The sequence below is a fragment of the Melanostigma gelatinosum genome (genome assembly GCF_949748355.1).
Source record: "Melanostigma gelatinosum genome assembly, chromosome: 11".
In the NCBI taxonomy this organism is placed as follows: domain Eukaryota; kingdom Metazoa; phylum Chordata; class Actinopteri; order Perciformes; family Zoarcidae; genus Melanostigma; species Melanostigma gelatinosum.
Genome location: NC_136644.1, coordinates 3,067,599 through 3,084,444, shown reverse-complemented (window position 1 = coordinate 3,084,444; position 16,846 = coordinate 3,067,599). Strand labels below are relative to the sequence as shown.

General features: G+C 45.1%; 2 protein-coding genes across 4 annotated transcripts; both read right to left on the bottom strand.

Annotated features, from left to right (window-relative positions):
• Positions 1–2,354: 2,354 nt before the first annotated feature.
• On the bottom strand, positions 2,355–11,868 carry dennd1c (DENN domain containing 1C). Of its 2 annotated transcripts, XM_079277825.1 has the most exons (23): positions 11,778–11,868; positions 10,988–11,052; positions 10,321–10,364; positions 9,083–9,132; positions 8,884–9,003; positions 8,726–8,795; positions 8,565–8,645; positions 8,408–8,473; positions 7,472–7,525; positions 7,249–7,359; positions 6,865–6,965; positions 6,732–6,777; positions 6,516–6,617; positions 6,033–6,158; positions 5,751–5,852; positions 5,400–5,490; positions 5,253–5,293; positions 5,116–5,166; positions 4,983–5,030; positions 4,742–4,849; positions 4,512–4,594; positions 4,169–4,391; positions 2,355–4,073 (listed from the first exon to the last, which is right to left on the bottom strand). In XM_079277825.1, the coding sequence occupies exons 1-23, from the start codon at positions 11,792–11,794 to the stop codon at positions 3,105–3,107; spliced, it is 2,769 nt and encodes a 922-aa protein (XP_079133951.1). In that variant the 5' UTR covers positions 11,795–11,868; the 3' UTR covers positions 2,355–3,104. The 2 variants fall into 2 exon arrangements, with proteins under 2 accessions (XP_079133951.1, XP_079133952.1); XM_079277826.1 differs by lacking the exon at positions 8,408–8,473.
• An 893-nt stretch (positions 11,869–12,761) lies between these two features.
• Positions 12,762–16,010, bottom strand: LOC306784503 (tubulin beta-4B chain-like). 2 transcript variants are annotated; one of them, XM_079278529.1, is made up of 5 exons: positions 15,827–16,010; positions 14,723–14,831; positions 14,508–14,618; positions 14,106–14,350; positions 12,762–14,003 (listed from the first exon to the last, which is right to left on the bottom strand). In XM_079278529.1, exons 1-5 carry the CDS (start codon positions 15,881–15,883, stop codon positions 13,191–13,193), a joined length of 1,335 nt encoding a protein of 444 aa, XP_079134655.1. In that variant the 5' UTR covers positions 15,884–16,010; the 3' UTR covers positions 12,762–13,190. The 2 variants fall into 2 exon arrangements, with proteins under 2 accessions (XP_079134655.1, XP_079134656.1); XM_079278530.1 differs by lacking the exon at positions 15,827–16,010 and adding an exon at positions 15,611–15,630.
• Positions 16,011–16,846: the final 836 nt, after the last annotated feature.

Here is a 16,846-nt window from a genome sequence, read left to right as displayed (position 1 = left end):
CGCCAGAGCATTTTACTTTGAACCGAGTGTCACGCCAGGGCACATCGTCGGTCATCTCACCTGGACGCTCAACAACAGACAGGTAACCTTTCAAGAGACGATAACACGAAGCCTACGGGTCGCGCTTGAGCCGAAACATTCTCCATGAGCCATGGAGCTTGAAGGAGCTCCTTCGTGCGTTTACCTATCAGCGGTTTCCCCTGTGACGTCACAGCAGCAGCCGACTCACCTGAGCTGAGACTGCACCGGCTGAACAGGTGAAGCAGGACCTGCTGCATTCCGCCGCGTGCGCGCGCGCATGCATCCGCCTGTGGCGTGTATCGGCACGATCAATTAACTGGGATAAAGGAGGAAATTGCCCTTTTCTGTGGTTAATTGAAGCAAGCGCCATTTATTTAACACGTGAGAAAACAACTTGTGTGTGTGACGTTGACGTGGAAGAAGATTTACGTTGAGTTTAGTGAAGGCCTAGTTTCTTCCCTTTCTTCTGCAATGACGGCATCGTTATATTGATGAGTTAACTACCTCTGGTTCTTACCCGGATGTATTCTGTAGTGTTGGTCAACATGTGGCATGTTAAGTTAGACTCATTTACACTCATCCCAGTCACACATGTTGCCACATGTGAAGGATAGCAATGCAGGCACAGTGAAGGTGACATTTATTTGAGTTATTCTGTTCAGCATTTGTTTTCCATTATCTACTAATTAATACTTATTTGTTCTATCAAAGTCCATCGCAAACGAATGTCATAGAATCTACTCAACAATCCTCCTGTGAATGCTACTGTAAAACAAGCTTAACAGAAACGTCACGTGTCGATTGAGTTGTTATATTGGACTCAGTTATTTTTAAATGTACGTCCAATGTTTTACATGCACAGGGCAACAAACATAATGTGGTGCTGCTGTTTCAGAAGCATGTTTCATTGACAGTTAAGTTGCTTTCAAGTCACTCCGGTTCCTCGTCACTCATTAACTGTCTGCATCAGACACAAAGACACTGCATACCTGAGCTGATGATCTCTTGCCCCCCCCCCCCCCCCACCCCACCCTTTTCTGAAACATATACATGTTAACAGTAACTGCTATTTCTCTCTCAGTTGGATTTGACACAGATCTTTCTTAGTTTATGCTCTTTAACCTTCATTTTACCTCTTGGACAGTGATGAGACCCGTTTCACTGACCCTTGATTTGTCTGTCTTCTTTGTTTTTTTTCAGATTCCCGCTGTCGTTTCGGTCTAACTGATGCTGTGATGGTCCAGATGTAAGAACACAGGCCTCACAGACTTACAATACTCTCTATTCCTCAGGGAGGTGAGCTCAGACGGAACCCTGTCGCATCATCTCATCCCTGTGTTTGCTATTAGGAGACTTACTTACTGTTGTTTCCTTGGATGTTTTGTGGAAAGAAGTATTTTATTTTGGTTATTATTATAGGGAAAATATAAATACCCCCTAATAAAAAGCTCTGTTTAAATAATATATTAAAACTACACATATTTGCATGTTCAGTTGACCTGCTATGCTTTGACTCAAAGACTGTAGGGTGCTTTTCATTTGAAGTGCACTCATGTTTCGCCCCAAATTTAGCACCAAATCACACTGTTCTCTCTGGGAGACGTATCACGACATCGACTTTAATTGACATTCTGCACGTAATCAATCGTTTATTCTGGAGTTCTACATTTACTGACGCTTCTGCCGGACCCGTGTGCCACTCCCTCCCCAGTCGCAACCATGGCGACGCAGGTGTCAATCCCACCGACGGTGTTTGTGTCCACCGTGCTGTCCCTGCTCAGCTTGGTGCTGCTGCTGCTGCTGTGTGTCATAAGGAAGAAAAGAAGGACGGAGGGAACATACAGGCCCCGGGCAGAGGAGACGAAACAGGTGGGGTCGGCGGGATCTGAAAAGCCTGGCCTGCCTCTCCCGTTGCCCAAAAAAGAACGCCTCATATGATGAACGTACTGAAGTGGACCCACCAGCCCGTCGCCGTGTGAACCGGCGGATGGATACCTGACGTTGCCGGGATGATCTGCGTTTTTGTCTTTTGCACCAGAAACTCTATCGACACACTCGACACTGTTTGCGCCGCACCTTTTCAATTTTGGTGCCAACAAATGCACTGATCACTCAATTCTATCGCTGCGAGAAAAGAGGAAATATGTAATTTGAGTGTTTGTGGTATTCGTTTATTAAAATAACTCATTTTATTCTGTCACATGAGGAACATGAGCTTAAGTATATTTTGTATTTGTACAGAGGTTACTATATTTTTACTCTACTGTGTATTTATATATGAAACAAATAGTTTTACATGATTTCCAGTACTGAAGGATATTGATTAAAACACTGACTGTAATGCACTTTTATGTCAAGCTCTGAGAAGTTCAATTTCTAAAATAAATAAAGATCACTATGTACACACAAGGTGTTTTGTTAATAAATCAGGAATGTGCACATCCCTTTCTCCCCCTCGTCATGGATCATTGGAGTCATTGAGCCGATGTTGGATGTTTAAAATGTTTACTTTATTGGGTTTTAAGTTATTCAGATTCTGTGCGACAGCTTACCAAAAAATGCAATACTTATCCTCACTTGTCAGTTTTAGCTGATGGAGCATTTCTCTCACACATACACGAGCAGACAAATATTCAGGTGTCCGTGATGAATGCGCCACCACACAGTAGCCAATATGCAAAACATTGCTGCCGAATTGCCCTAATGTTAAGTGCAATTCACAAGTTATTCCATCAAGTATAAAATATTCAGACAAAACAAATCTGTTAAAATACTTGCTAAATATTGGCAATGTGCCGTATGTCATGAAAACACATCAGTGAGCCACACTGTTCAATGCTTCTTCATTAAAATGAACACGCTGGTTTCTTTTGACTCCACGGCTGTAAATACTCACCAAAGCACCAAATCTGTGGCTGATGATGATCCCTAACAAATGCACCTTTCACTCCAGTTTGTGTAACATCTGCTTAAAGCTGCAGTGCCCAGCTGTTTTAGGAAATTACTGTATATTTGTGACCCACTTCACAGTATGTAAGGGACCGACGGGACAAGAAAAACTAAAATGCCGCCAGCCTTATCCTCTAAGCTTCAAATCGCTTCTTCAGTTCAGACACTTTGAATGGAGGCGGGTCTTCACATTCATGCCCCTCTGATGTATTTGAGTCACATGGCGGCAGCGTTTGTGCTTTCTCCCTGCTCCAAAGCGTGTTGCCAAGTCTCCCAGGCTCAGCCAGCTCCTTGGTCCCGGACTTCACCTGAAAGCCCCGGCTGTCCCGAGACTGGAAGCGTGCTACGGGAGGTCGCACTTTAGGAGGACAGGGGGTCTGTCTCATCTCCTGCTCCTCCTTCTTTACCTCTTCTTCACTCCTTTTGTCCTGAGCTGCTGGAGGTTCAGGGTCACCGATGAGACTCCGAGGGCCAGGAGAAGCTGTGGGTTTCAGATTGTCCTCCTCAGGGTTGGGGTGATGGGGATTCAGTTGTATAAGTTTGTTTAAAGTCACCTCTTTAATCTTCTCCTCCTGCTTATCTTTCCCCTCTTCTTCTCTTGCTTCATTTATCTGCATTTCACTTGTTCCCTTTTCTATCCCTCGCCCCTCAGCGACCTCCTCATTCTGATTTTGCTCGTACTCCCTATTTTCTCTCAACCGCTCATCCGTTAGCTCCTCAGCCATTTCTTTTAAAGGCTCCTCTCCGAAACTCACTCTCTTTTCTTGACCCGCCTTCTTCGTCTCTTCCTCTAATCTCACTTCCCCAAAGTTATTTCCGTCGTCTATTTCTTCTTCTTGGTTCCCGTTTATTGCTATCTTCACTTCTTCCTGTTCCTCTCGGACCTCCCTCCCTCTGATTTCTTGCTCTCCCACTTCACACACTGCCAGCCGACTGTCTGTCCCGTCCTCCTCTGGTACGCTGGTGTCCAGGCACAGCCAATCAGAGTCTTCCGTCAGGTCTGACAACTCCTCTGTGGTTTCCAGATTCCAGCTGTGGAGGCTGCCACTGCCGCTGATGGACAGAGACAGGCTCTCCTGGCTTGGGTTGGCTGTAAAACGGCCCTGGGAAACGACAGCCAATGTAAGACCAGAAATGACCTTCCTATGTGTGTGTGTGTGTGTGTGTGTGTGTGTGAGAGAGCTCCTCATCTCCTTACCTTTCTGATATAGTCATGGCTGTCCGGTCCAAACAGATCCAGGCTGCGTGTCCCATACAGCAGGCCTCGTTCGTGGGAGCTCCGTGAGCTGAGCGTGTCAAAGATCTCCCCCAGCAGATCCATCTCCTCCGGGTCACACAGCAGTGACTCTTCCCCCTCTTCTTCTTCTTCTTCATCCTTCTGGAGCTCAGAGTCAGGATCGACCGCAGCCTCAGACACAGCTCTGAAACACAGGGATAGGAAACGGGAATGACGCAAGGAAGAAAATACTTGCTGCTTATTCTTGTGTTTTTCCGGGGGTATTCCACATTTCTCCACCTCTCAGCTCGTCTCTGACTCTCACCCAGCCCATGTGTCTCCAGTGTCCTGCATGTCTTCCTCGTCTCCGGGAGCCCTCAGTTTGGAAACAGGCCGACGGGGACGAGACTGACATGAGGCAAAACAGCACAACACAGCAAAGGGATGGAAATGGAGCAATGAAAGAAGAAGATTAGTGATGAGGAAGACATGTGTGGATGGTATCTGTGGCAGTGTTATAGAATATTAATAAAAATAGATTGCAACAGATCTCACCCTCCCAAAGTGTTGTGTGATTGGCAGGCGGTTCTGCAAGCAGTCCGATTGGGCACGGCGGTGCGACACAGATCCTCCTCTCTGAAGGGCGTGTTCGTCACTGTGGGCCTGAATCACACACACACACACACACACACACACACACACACACACACACACACACACACACACACACACGGATTATTACAGTAAAACCACAAAATAACCAGATTAATTTGTACCATCATGAACGCTGACCCACCTTGTGCATCAGCAGGTTTTTCAAACCAGACTTGGTGAGACCTTTGGCCTGGGAGAGATTAAGTCATCATGAATAGAGTTGTTTTGGTGATGCAGACCAACCTCCCAGCAAAAACACCGCGGCTTGTACTCACCCTCATGTTTGCTTTGGACTTCATGTTCAGGATCAGCGCTCCTCCCCCTTTCTGTCAAAAGCACAACTGCATTCGTGTTGCACTTCTCACCAAGACGGGAACTTCAAACGGTTTCATGAAAGATGAAAAGAGCTTACCTTTAAATTACCAACTAACTGTTGATAGGATTTGCTTCTTCCTTTAAACAGACAGAAACACAAGAGGATAGGTGACAAGTGAGTAATGTGAAATCACACACACACACACACACACACACACACATATGCACAGACGCACACACGCACCTGCAGCTGTCTCACACTTAAAGATCTCCTCCTCAAAGAGATCATCTGGTTCCTTCTCTTTGTTCAGAATATCCAGGCGGCCATCGATGAACTTCAAAACAAAAGTTTGATCATTTCTTAAATATTATTTGATTAAAATACATCATCTTCAACATGAGTACGACTCAGTCCAACTGACCTCACAACTAATTTATCAGCAATTCTATGCACCTGCGTCAAAGGATGTCAGAGACATTTGTTGAGAACATTTCACTTTACTGTAAGGCTTTGCTCAACAGGCCCCTCTCCGGTCTTATAATTGCAGTATCTGTCCAGCAGAGGGCAGTAAACAACACCGAGCACAGCCTGTACCTGTTTGAAGGACTGTAAATGAATGGCACTCTGTAGGAACTGCCTCATGCTGGCAGACTTGTGATCTAGAAACAGCTCCTCACTGAACCACATCTCACCCTCCTGCAAAGAGAGAGATGGAGAGAGGCACAACAAAAGAGAAGACTGAGTCCCAAAAATACACATAGGAACGAAGAGGTGTCTTTAGAAATTACCAAATGGAAATGACAAACTATGAATCATTTACCCTACTGTTTCAATTTTTATTATAAGAAACAATAAGCAGCCTTTTGAGTGATTTACCTGTTGACCCTGCAGCGCGTCCCTGTAGCCTCCAAACAGCAGAGCCTGAGCTTTCAGGAAGGCCCTCGAGACGCCACAGCCGGGAGACACGGCCTGACGCTTCAAACACGCCTTCAGCCCGGACATCTGCAGACACGGGTACATTTATACCTGTGACATGAATCAAGAGCAACTGCTACTCCAGCTCAGCCACGATGATGAAGACAGCACCGTTCGAGTGAGAAAACATGACGTTGAAATGCAAAATGTGCTTCAGGTGATAAACACTTTCTCATTTAGCCTTCGTTAGATCGTTGATGGCATAGAGGGACAGAAAACATGTGGAGAGGAGGAGAAAAGGCCCCCGACTGTGTTCATATCATGTGTTTTTAAGCCTGTTATGAGTCAAATGTTGTTTAATGTTCACGGTTCAGACGTGGTGTAAACACAAACAGCAGTACGTTACATTGGTATTCATTTCTATTACAACAGGCGATTCATTACCACATCTGAAGGTATCCTTTTCAGGTCGTCAAAGGGGCTTTCCAGAGTGTTTGTGTCCACATTCAAAATGACGACTTCCTCCAACCCACGACTCCTCACCCTCTGTGAGACAGACACAGGCACACACCGCGATGCGTTGGGCCGTCAGTTTGTGGGGACAAAGCTGGTAGATTAACCGGTTTTATACTGCTGGAGTAACTGCAGACGGTCGTTTACCTCAGATAGACTGGTGTGGACCCCTATTAGGTAAGGCATAGGTGCACTGTAACCAAATAAAAAAGGGTGAATCTATTGCAGACAGACAGAATAGACAGATAGATACAAACAGACGGACAGACAGACTTCTTACCAGCAGTAATCCAGTAGGTGAGGTGGCAGCACAGGGATGAAGATGTGTTGCCAGTACATGGGGTATAACACAGCACTGAGTGCATGCACGCAAGACGTCAGCTACACACGACACAAAAACAGACGGCTGTTTCAGACAACAACACACAGGACACTCACGTCTGTCTGTGTGGTCGGCCATAGGCCACATATGGTGGCCAATTAGTGACTTCAAGGTAGAATAATGGAGATCATTTTAGCTGCACGGAGTTTGGTTTCCAAGTAGTTGCATTCAGCTAAATACGGTTGCAGGTTAAGGCGACTTTCCAGAGAGTGAACATGCATCTTAGAAAAAAAACGTAAATAAAGTCCTGTAAAAACAGAAGAACACAAATGCGTGTCTTACGGTGCTGAGTTTGCTGGCTAAGATGAGGATGCGTCTCTCAAACAGCATGCTGGCGTAGAGCTGGAGCAGGTTGCCCACATCTACCGCCACAATCAGCTCTGTCAAGTTCCTCTGGTGAATCCACAGACACACACATGTCGGTTTGAATGGGCAAAGTGGACAAAACCCCACCCGCTCTGTAGGATGTACACCCACGGGTGGTAGTTTAGTCCTCCATACTCACATTTTCAGGGATGGAAGGGAGACTTCTGGGGTCTGGAGCAATGAAGTATGGAACCTGGTCAAAACAAAGAAAAGAAACATGAATAAGAGAACGGGGGGGGATTTAATGGACGTGTTGTTTTGCTTTCAGTTGGCTTCAACATCACACACTCATGTGTGCATCACAGGTTACAGGATCAGACTTACGGTTTCATTCCAAAATTCTGTATCCATTAAATAATGCTTTTGTTAGATGCAAACTATTGTGTCAGCTAATGTCTTACTGCAACACAACCATTACGTTATAATCCTTAAGATTTACATGACATCCAAGCACATGTTTGATGGTATTAATTGTGGGTATTTGTTCTGCAATAGCCATTCAATGTATTTACAATCAGCAATGACCTCTCTCTGTAGAAGTCTTCATTGTTAGTGGTGGAGTCCGCCATTCCCGCACCAGATTTAAAAACCTTCACTCTCTTTACACCGTATCAGAGCTGTGTCAACTTACTGATTATAAAAATACAAAGAATTCCCAGTATTAAACCAGACTTGCTGTTACCAAATCAACCAGCACTGAAAGTATATCGAAAACGACTTTAATCAATATTATCTATTCTCACACCATAGAAATGTGGTGTGAGAAACACACGGAGGATTTATTACTTTGGAATGAAACTCTTGAACTGCAAAAATCCAGCTGCAGCTTTGATTTCATTTGATTTGAACACGGGTTCTTTGTTATGGATACATACACTCAACAGTCACAATGAATGGCAGACGTTAGTGCAAACCGTGTTACGTTTGATTGACACATTTGATTAGAGGGGTCACAAGGTTTTAGTCCGCACACATCCGGTTCAGCCATCAAGCACAGACAGCGAAGGTTTTCCAGCAGTTAGTCTGTATCCGCTCAGCAGTTATTCCAGACCACATGAACCCCTGTGGGACTCACCCCCTCTTGTCCCTTTGGGTGTCCAACAGGATGGGACACCTCTGTGCTGACCAATAGATGCTCTCCCTCAGAAAAAAACACAACAGGCTAACCACTGACAGAAAACAGCCTGAAAGTGAAGTGTGACACCTGCTTCTCACTGGATAATTAGATTTACCATCTGCAGAGTGACAGAGCCAGCTGCTGGTGGTAAGGGCTGCTTGTAGAGGGCAGCCAGCAGCGCTTTGGTCTCATTGGTCTGTTGAGGACATGACGGTCGTTAGGTTAATAATACTCAAACACAGAGGAGAAGACAGAGTGCACACACTGGAACCTCACCTGTCCTTTTGTGAGGTAATCGGCCAAGTTGTTGAGAAGTTTGTAAAACACTTCAAACCATGGAAGATAACTGTAATCAAATTGATTAAAAAGGGTTTTCATCGTGATGTTAAAGGCATGAGAGTTACTCTTTCAATATCCCCCCCTCACACAAATACCTGAGTATGCAAAGGCAGGTGTTTGTGTTGTTGGTGAGCCGGCAAAAGCCAAAGCGCTGGCATCCCTCGAGGTCGGTCAAAACGAAAGTAAAGTGCTGCACGGCCACCCCCTCCCTCGCTCTGTGCAGATGAGTGACGTGTGAGGCGGACATGTATCACTAAATACAGACCAGAAATGTAAACTGGAGTTTATACTCACCTCTGTATGTCATACGGGAAGCAGAACCTGGGTAATGTTTGAAAAGATTCCTGGAATGAGATGAAATTGTGTCAAAAATCTGATAAGAAGTCTAAAAGTCGACGCTGATGGCTCTGTGAGCCGGAGCTTATAGGCACAATGTTAAGCAGGTATACTCGTATCGAATTAGCATCAACCACAACACACATTTGAGGGAAGCTCAGTTGTTTGACAGGTATTTGGTCCAGGTTCAAGCGCCAAGATAATAAAATGGGATTTGAAGCAAATATTCGTAGAAAAACGTGAAATTACAACTGCCAGGTCTGTCAGGTGATACAATTGGGCCCAAAAAGATTTAAATTGGGGAAGAGACGTCTGTAACTCAGCCGATAATTGTTTCAGGTGAATCACCTTCCCTGTACGAACCATTAAATAACGCTTATTTTACTCACAAAGTTAATAATTCGGATAATCCCATTTTTTCCGAGCCATCTCGGCTTCTTGCGCAACTGAGCGACTTGTATTGGAATTCAATTTGAGCCTTCAACGCCGTTTTCAATTCTCTTTATACACCAATGATTTGGTCACAAACCAAAGTGTTGGACAAATCAAAATGATATAATTATAAATATGTTGCCACTATATGAAATATCAGAAGATCACTATAGTTATTACGGTTCATCATGAATGGGATGCGTCTGTGTCAAATGTCATTGCAATTCGTCCAATAGTTCACATTTCACTCACAGCTGCAAATGTTGGACATTACATGCAACGTCCTGGACATAATCACGAAACATTGTCAATAAACTATGTGCATTCGACATATCTGCCACTTCTCATACATATCCATGCAACTCACAAAGAAGTCACTTAAGATGTGAGCAATTTATGAGCTGTATTAATCTCATAATATCATTAGAATCTATGTTGGATTCAGTGAATTTTGGATATATGTGTTGATATTTAAATACTTACACCATTATTAACATTTCATGTTTGAACCCTTGATATTTGTACTCTTTCCAACTTTCTGCAACTGGTGCAAAACAATTACCCCCGGGAGGAATAACGCTCCAGCTCATCGTATCTTGTCTTAATAGCTGCTGTGATATTTTAGTCTGAACCAAAGTGGAGGACTGACCGACCCACAGACCAGCCAACATTGCAATCACAGCCACAAAAAGAAGCCACAGCAATCATTTCAATACATGCACAAATATTAAAGCTTTCCAGAAGCAGGGGACGCCAGCGGCTACCTCATCACTGAAGTCCTCTGGATACTGAAACAGTACACCAGGATCTAGAACAATGAGAAGAATGAATCAAAGGACATCATGGCCAATGCTCCAAACTAACTTTATGTACAAAGTGGGTTCTACAAGGCAACAATGAGTGAAACAGAAGGAAGAGAAATCATTAAAAATGGGGAAATTAAATCAACGTTTAATTCAATAAAAAAGTATTTAGTACTGTTAACCCCTTCAGCTCACATCCAGCTGCTCAGTCCATCAGATTACCACAACACGCTATGATCTGGTTCTAGTGTGACAAGACACGCTGTGTGGTTTTTCTGATCACATGACAGGAAGTATGAGCAACTCAGTTCAGCAGAAACACCTTCATACACAGAAAGTCTGATCAACTTATTGTTTCACAACACAAATTCATTTGTGTTGCTTTTTAAGTTTGAAACTAATTGCAGGTGTTAGTTGGCACTCAGATTGGTGTAGTTCATCATGTAGGAAAATGACAAGAAGAAGGTGAATAAAGTCACGGGAAGAATTTGAGGAACAAATATTTATCAACTTCTCTGTTGCTGACAAATTGCTCTGCACATGTAAACAGTTCCATAACAGACAACACAAGTTATAGTACTCCATGGAGGCTGAAACACCAGCTGGGAATATACATTGGCCCACTCACCTTTGTCTCTGGCTACAGGGCAAGTTGCTTCAAAGAACCAGTAGAAGGTTCGCTCGGGGTTTTGTCTGACAGGAAAGAGACGGAGCACACAGCACTCATGTGAGATTCTACCTCCACAGAAAACTGAGCAGAACATGCTCACATCAATGCTGAGACACTCCGGTGAATCTGCCCAACATTTATCATGTTACTCAAATCATCATTTCACAAAACCGAGGAGATCTCGCTCTCAGGATGTTATGGAACAACAGGTGCTGATGAAGACAAAGGTAGACAGTGGTCCATCTAGAGACAGGTGTACCCACAGAAAGAGTTACATGCAGTGATGGAATGCTATTTTATTTATTTATGCTACTTCCACTCCACTACCCCGCAGAGGTAAATGTTGCTTCAATAATTATTGTACAATTTTAGATTATACTTTATGTATATTATTCTGAAATGGGCCATTCTGCATAATGAGTACTTTTGGTACTTTAAGTACATGTTGATACGAGTAGCTTTTATTTGTAAATAAGTATTTCTACACTGTATTGCTACTTTTACTTGAACAAAATATCTGAGTATTTCTTCCACCACTGGTTAAGTGTGATTACATTAAAATATCATACGCAACAAACAAAGATGAACATTTCCAGGCCTACCATATGGAAACTCACACAAAGGGCAACAGAGTTGCTGCAGGAAGCTTCCTGTGCAGTTGTGAGAGGAAGTAATAAAAACCACAAGAACAGACTGACGGGCAGAGTGATGATGGGAGTCGAGCATATAAATGAACAGATTAACTCACTTCAGTCTGGAGCCCATGCTGTCTGGATGTGTGTGTGTCCATGTGTTGGTCCAGGAGGGCAGAGATCTTCAGCAGGTGCATCAGATGATAGTCTCACCTCGTTCCTGATGCAGCTGCTGTGTGAACGGAGGCAGACAGCAGCGGTAGCAGGAGTCTGCAAAATCAGCGCAATCGGAGTGACAGAACACTTCCTGATCTATGTCAGTATATGTGTGCGTGTGCGTGTGTGCACATATGACGTCTGATATAACACCACCTCTCCAAGCTCAGAACTCATTTTCACCTTTCTTACATTTTCATCATTTCCCCTCCGTTTCCTTTACTTGCATCTTCTCATCAGATTGTTTTAATTAGCAGCCATCAGGTCAAAAGGGAACCGTTAATTACAAAAACACAAATTAAGTTAAAGAAATCGCATTTATTCATCTATAGAAATAACCATGAGAACCACTGCCTGTTCAAGCATGACAGATACTTAAAGTATTTGAACAAGAACACTCAGATGAGACTTCATTTATCGCTTTAAGTAAGATATACTTGATATTATGTCGTCTCCATGAAAAGCTGATTACTTACACTTGATCAAACAAAAAGGCTTCAAAATCTGTTTCATTTTCCTAATAAGACTTTAAAGCATTTGGTGTTTCAAGTTTCGTCGTAAGAGGCATCAAGATCTTCCACATCCTGCTGACGGAGGCACTGAACAGATCAGCACTGCCCCCTGCTGGTGTTCAAGCAGTACTGCCTCATCTCTAGGTCTCCATTTTGGTTTGCCTTCATACTCTGACATCTGATCATAAAAGGATTTTATGATTATTTTTGTTCTATTTCAGTCAAAATTAGTCTATTTGTTTTGTGTCAGTAACACGTTATACACATAAATACGGTTTAAGGCTCAATTGTCTTCTATTGCGTGCATTTCATTTTTAAATGTATTAAAATTCAAAATGTATCACAGAGAAGAACATCAAACACACAAAGGGATATTTTTCCAACAAATTTATTACAATCAATGCCAAATTAGACAAGTGATCAAATTTGCATTGAACGGTTTTATTGAACACTTGGCCCAGGTACTGTTTGACTGGAACATCAACAGAAAGCTGACTGGAACATCAACAGAAAGCTACAGACAAAAGACCACAAGCAGTTGTTAGCTACCTCTATATGAGCATTAGGGGTGGGAGGGGAAATCGATACAACCGAATATCGAAGTATCGCGAGATCTCTGGCGATTCCCACCCCTAATGAGCACTGCGAGTTAATAAAGTGAATCCTGCTGTGGCCGGAGGAAAGTGGAAGGAAGAGGAGAGGCAAACAGAAACAGCAGGATAAGAGGAGTCAGAAAGAGAACTGATCAGGAGTGAAATGAGTGGATCGATTGAGTTATGACGAGCGTAGTTGGCTTCAGCCTTAGGCCACCTCCTCTTCTCCTTCCTCCTCAAACTCGCCCTCCTCAGCCGTGGCATCCTGGTACTGCTGGTACTCTGACACCAAGTCGTTCATGTTGCTCTCCGCCTCCGTGAATTCCATCTCGTCCATGCCCTCGCCGGTGTACCAGTGGAGGAAGGCCTTGCGGCGGAACATGGCGGTGAACTGCTCAGAGATGCGCTTGAACAGCTCCTGGATGGCCGTGCTGTTGCCGATGAAGGTGGCGGCCATCTTGAGGCCGCGGGGCGGGATGTCGCACACGGCTGTCTTGACGTTGTTCGGGATCCACTCCACGAAGTAGCTGCTGTTCTTGTTCTGCACGTTCAGCATCTGCTCGTCCACCTCTTTCATGGACATGCGGCCTCGGAACACGGCGGCCACGGTCAGGTAGCGGCCGTGGCGCGGGTCGCAGGCGGCCATCATGTTCTTGGCGTCGAACATCTGCTGTGTGAGTTCGGGCACGGAGAGGGCTCTGTACTGCTGGCTGCCTCTGCTGGTGAGAGGGGCGAAGCCCGGCATGAAGAAGTGCAGACGAGGGAAGGGCACCATGTTGACGGCCAGTTTGCGGAGGTCAGCGTTGAGCTGGCCGGGGAAACGCAGGCAGGTTGTCACCCCGCTCATGGTGGCAGAGACCAGATGGTTGAGGTCTCCGTACGTGGGTGTGGTGAGTTTTAGGGTGCGAAAGCAGATGTCATACAGGGCCTCGTTGTCGATGCAGTAGGTCTCGTCTGTGTTCTCTACTAGCTGGTGGACGGACAGTGTGGCGTTGTAGGGCTCCACCACAGTGTCCGACACCTGGAGGTAGAAAACGCAAAGGTCAGGGGTGGGGGAGGGGGGATAAGTCAGAAAAGGAATAAAAAAAAAACACCCATCAGCAGTGCCAGGTGATCACTGTACCTTAGGAGAGGGCACCACGCTGAAGGTGTTCATGATGCGGTCGGGGTACTCCTCACGGATCTTGCTAATGAGCAGAGTTCCCATTCCAGAGCCGGTACCGCCGCCCAGGGAGTGTGTGAGCTGGAAACCCTGCAGACAGTCGCAGCTCTCAGCCTCCTTCCTCACCACGTCCATGACCGAGTCCACCAGCTCAGCTCCCTCTGTGTAGTGGCCCTTTGCCCAGTTGTTACCGGCTCCACTCTGGCCTGGATGTAAAGGGTTAATATTGAGCCTTATTTATCCTGCCAAAAGGCATCCGTTCATTATTTATTTATTAAATAAAGGATAGTTTCTAAATGGAATAAAACAAGTCGCTCTAATATGCTCATAATTATATGATCGTGTGTGTGTGTGATCATATACCAAAGACAAAGTTGTCGGGTCTGAAGATCTGTCCGAAGGGGCCAGAGCGAACAGAGTCCATAGTGCCAGGCTCCAGATCCACTAAGATGGCCCTGGGCACGTACTTCCCACCTGAAACACAAATTCATGCGTCAAAATATATATACATTTTTTTTTTTTATTAGAAAAGAAAAGACACATCACGAGAACACCAGGTGGTGTTTCACGGTCCGGACCTGATGCCTCGTTGTAGTAGACGTTGATTCTGTCCAGCTGCAGGTCGCTGTCGCCATGGTAGCTTCCCGTTGGGTCGATGCCGTGCTCATCGCTGATCACCTCCCAGAACTAGAGGATCAAAAATAAAAATGTAATTCATACAACGTCACCCTAAAAACAGAACATACTATTAAAATATACACGGTTGTTCTTGTGGTAACAAAAGGTTTGAGCGGAGGTTAACTGATAGAAAATGAATTGACATAAATTTGATGATCAAATCAAATTATTAATCGATTATTTGAGACAACAAGTGACGGATTAATCAGGAATAAAAACCCTTTTTAGCTGCAGCCCCAGAATAAAATTGTAATGTCATTCAGATTCATCAAATCAATATCTGGTGCACAGATGTCTGCAGCAGATTGGTTGATCTACACTGAAAATGAGGCTTAACCCATTGTTTGATGCAAAGCAGCCTATTGGGGGTTTATTATCATTGCAGTTAAAATATGACTTAATTATGCGTGTGTTGAAAATCTGGGTGGCTGCAGACGATGCGCTGTGTTCTGCGTCTGAGCCACACCCCTCCCCTCCCCTCCCCCCTCAACCAGACACGCGCAGTTTAGGAGCTGTCGCTCATCGAAGGGGCAGCGGGGGCTGTCTCGGCTGCCACCGCCCATCCTAAAGGATGCTATTGTGCGCTGCCTTCAGCCATGTACCACGCTTTGCAATCCGCTGGCTTGACATATTTAGTATTTCCTGTGGACAACATGGCCTCGCATCGGCCGACACGTCGACATAAACACCGTTCAGCTCGATTTAAAATCATATAAAAGCGAGAGCCGTTTAACAGCCGTTATATCTCGATATAACGTTACCGTTGACGTGTGTGCGCGTTTTCATACCTTTGCGCCAATCTGGTTCCCGCACTAATCATATAAAAGCGAGAGCCGTTTAACAGCCGTTATATCTCGATATAACGTTACCGTTGACGTGTGTGCGCGTTTTCATACCTTTGCGCCAATCTGGTTCCCGCACTAATCATATAAAAGCGAGAGCCGTTTAACAGCCGTTATATCTCGATATAACGTTACCGTTGACGTGTGTGCGCGTTTTCTTACCTTTGCGCCAATCTGGTTCCCGCACTGCCCGGCCTGCAGGTGCACTATTTCACGCATGTTGTTGCTGTGGTGTGTGTGTGAGGAGTCTCACGGAGAAACAAAGGAAGCTGGGCTGACGACGGGCTCTGGTTCTTCAGCGGGTTCGGTCCTGCTCCTCCTAGCTGTCGTCGACTGTCTGGCTGAATGGCGGACGAGCTGTGTGGCTACGTCGAGAGCTCGCGCCTGCGTAGTAAGCTCTCTTTCCCGCCCTTCCCTCCGTCCGCGGCTGCGCAGTTCAACCCGGTGCTGCAGCATGACGTCATCTCCATGGCAACGGGAACCGGGCACGGCCGGAATATAGGCCTGCGTGGTGTGTGTTGTAGAGAGACCGGCTGTCGTGGGATTGAAATGGATGTGGGACAACACTGGAAGGATAAACAGGCCGGGATTAACTTCTCCTTAAAGCTTGAATCACGGGGTTAAATGTACGCTGACATTAGCATGCATCTAACCGCGTGTTGAATCGAACAACTCCAACAAAGGACTTAATGAACACCGATGGACCCGGAGTGTGATGGCGACGTGTAGCCTAGAAATCATTAATTAACTGTAGAAAGACAATGTCTGATAACGTCATAAATATGCATGTTACATTGTCTTTGTCTCAGCAGTGATTTACGTGTGTCTGGGTGTGGGCTGTCTTTAGTCATTGCCTGGATGGGAATAGTGTTAGCATGAAATGGATTCATGTGTCATGCAGAGGCTTGCAGTAGGGCCTAATGTGAGCTTGCAAAAATGTGTTGTTGGGCCCATTTTATGCAGCTGACAGCCTCTGTGAGCCTTGTGTTGTAGCAGGAGTGCCCTGAACGCCTCAAGTTGAATGGATTCAACACAGAGCAGAAAGACGTTTTTCTTTTGCTGGATACCTGAGGCTATAACCTTACCAACCATAGTTACCATGCAGATGCGGCAGGAGGCAAATTAGTGCAGTAGCCTACATGAGATTTGTACAAGTTGTTGTCATTAATTTAAATTGTATCA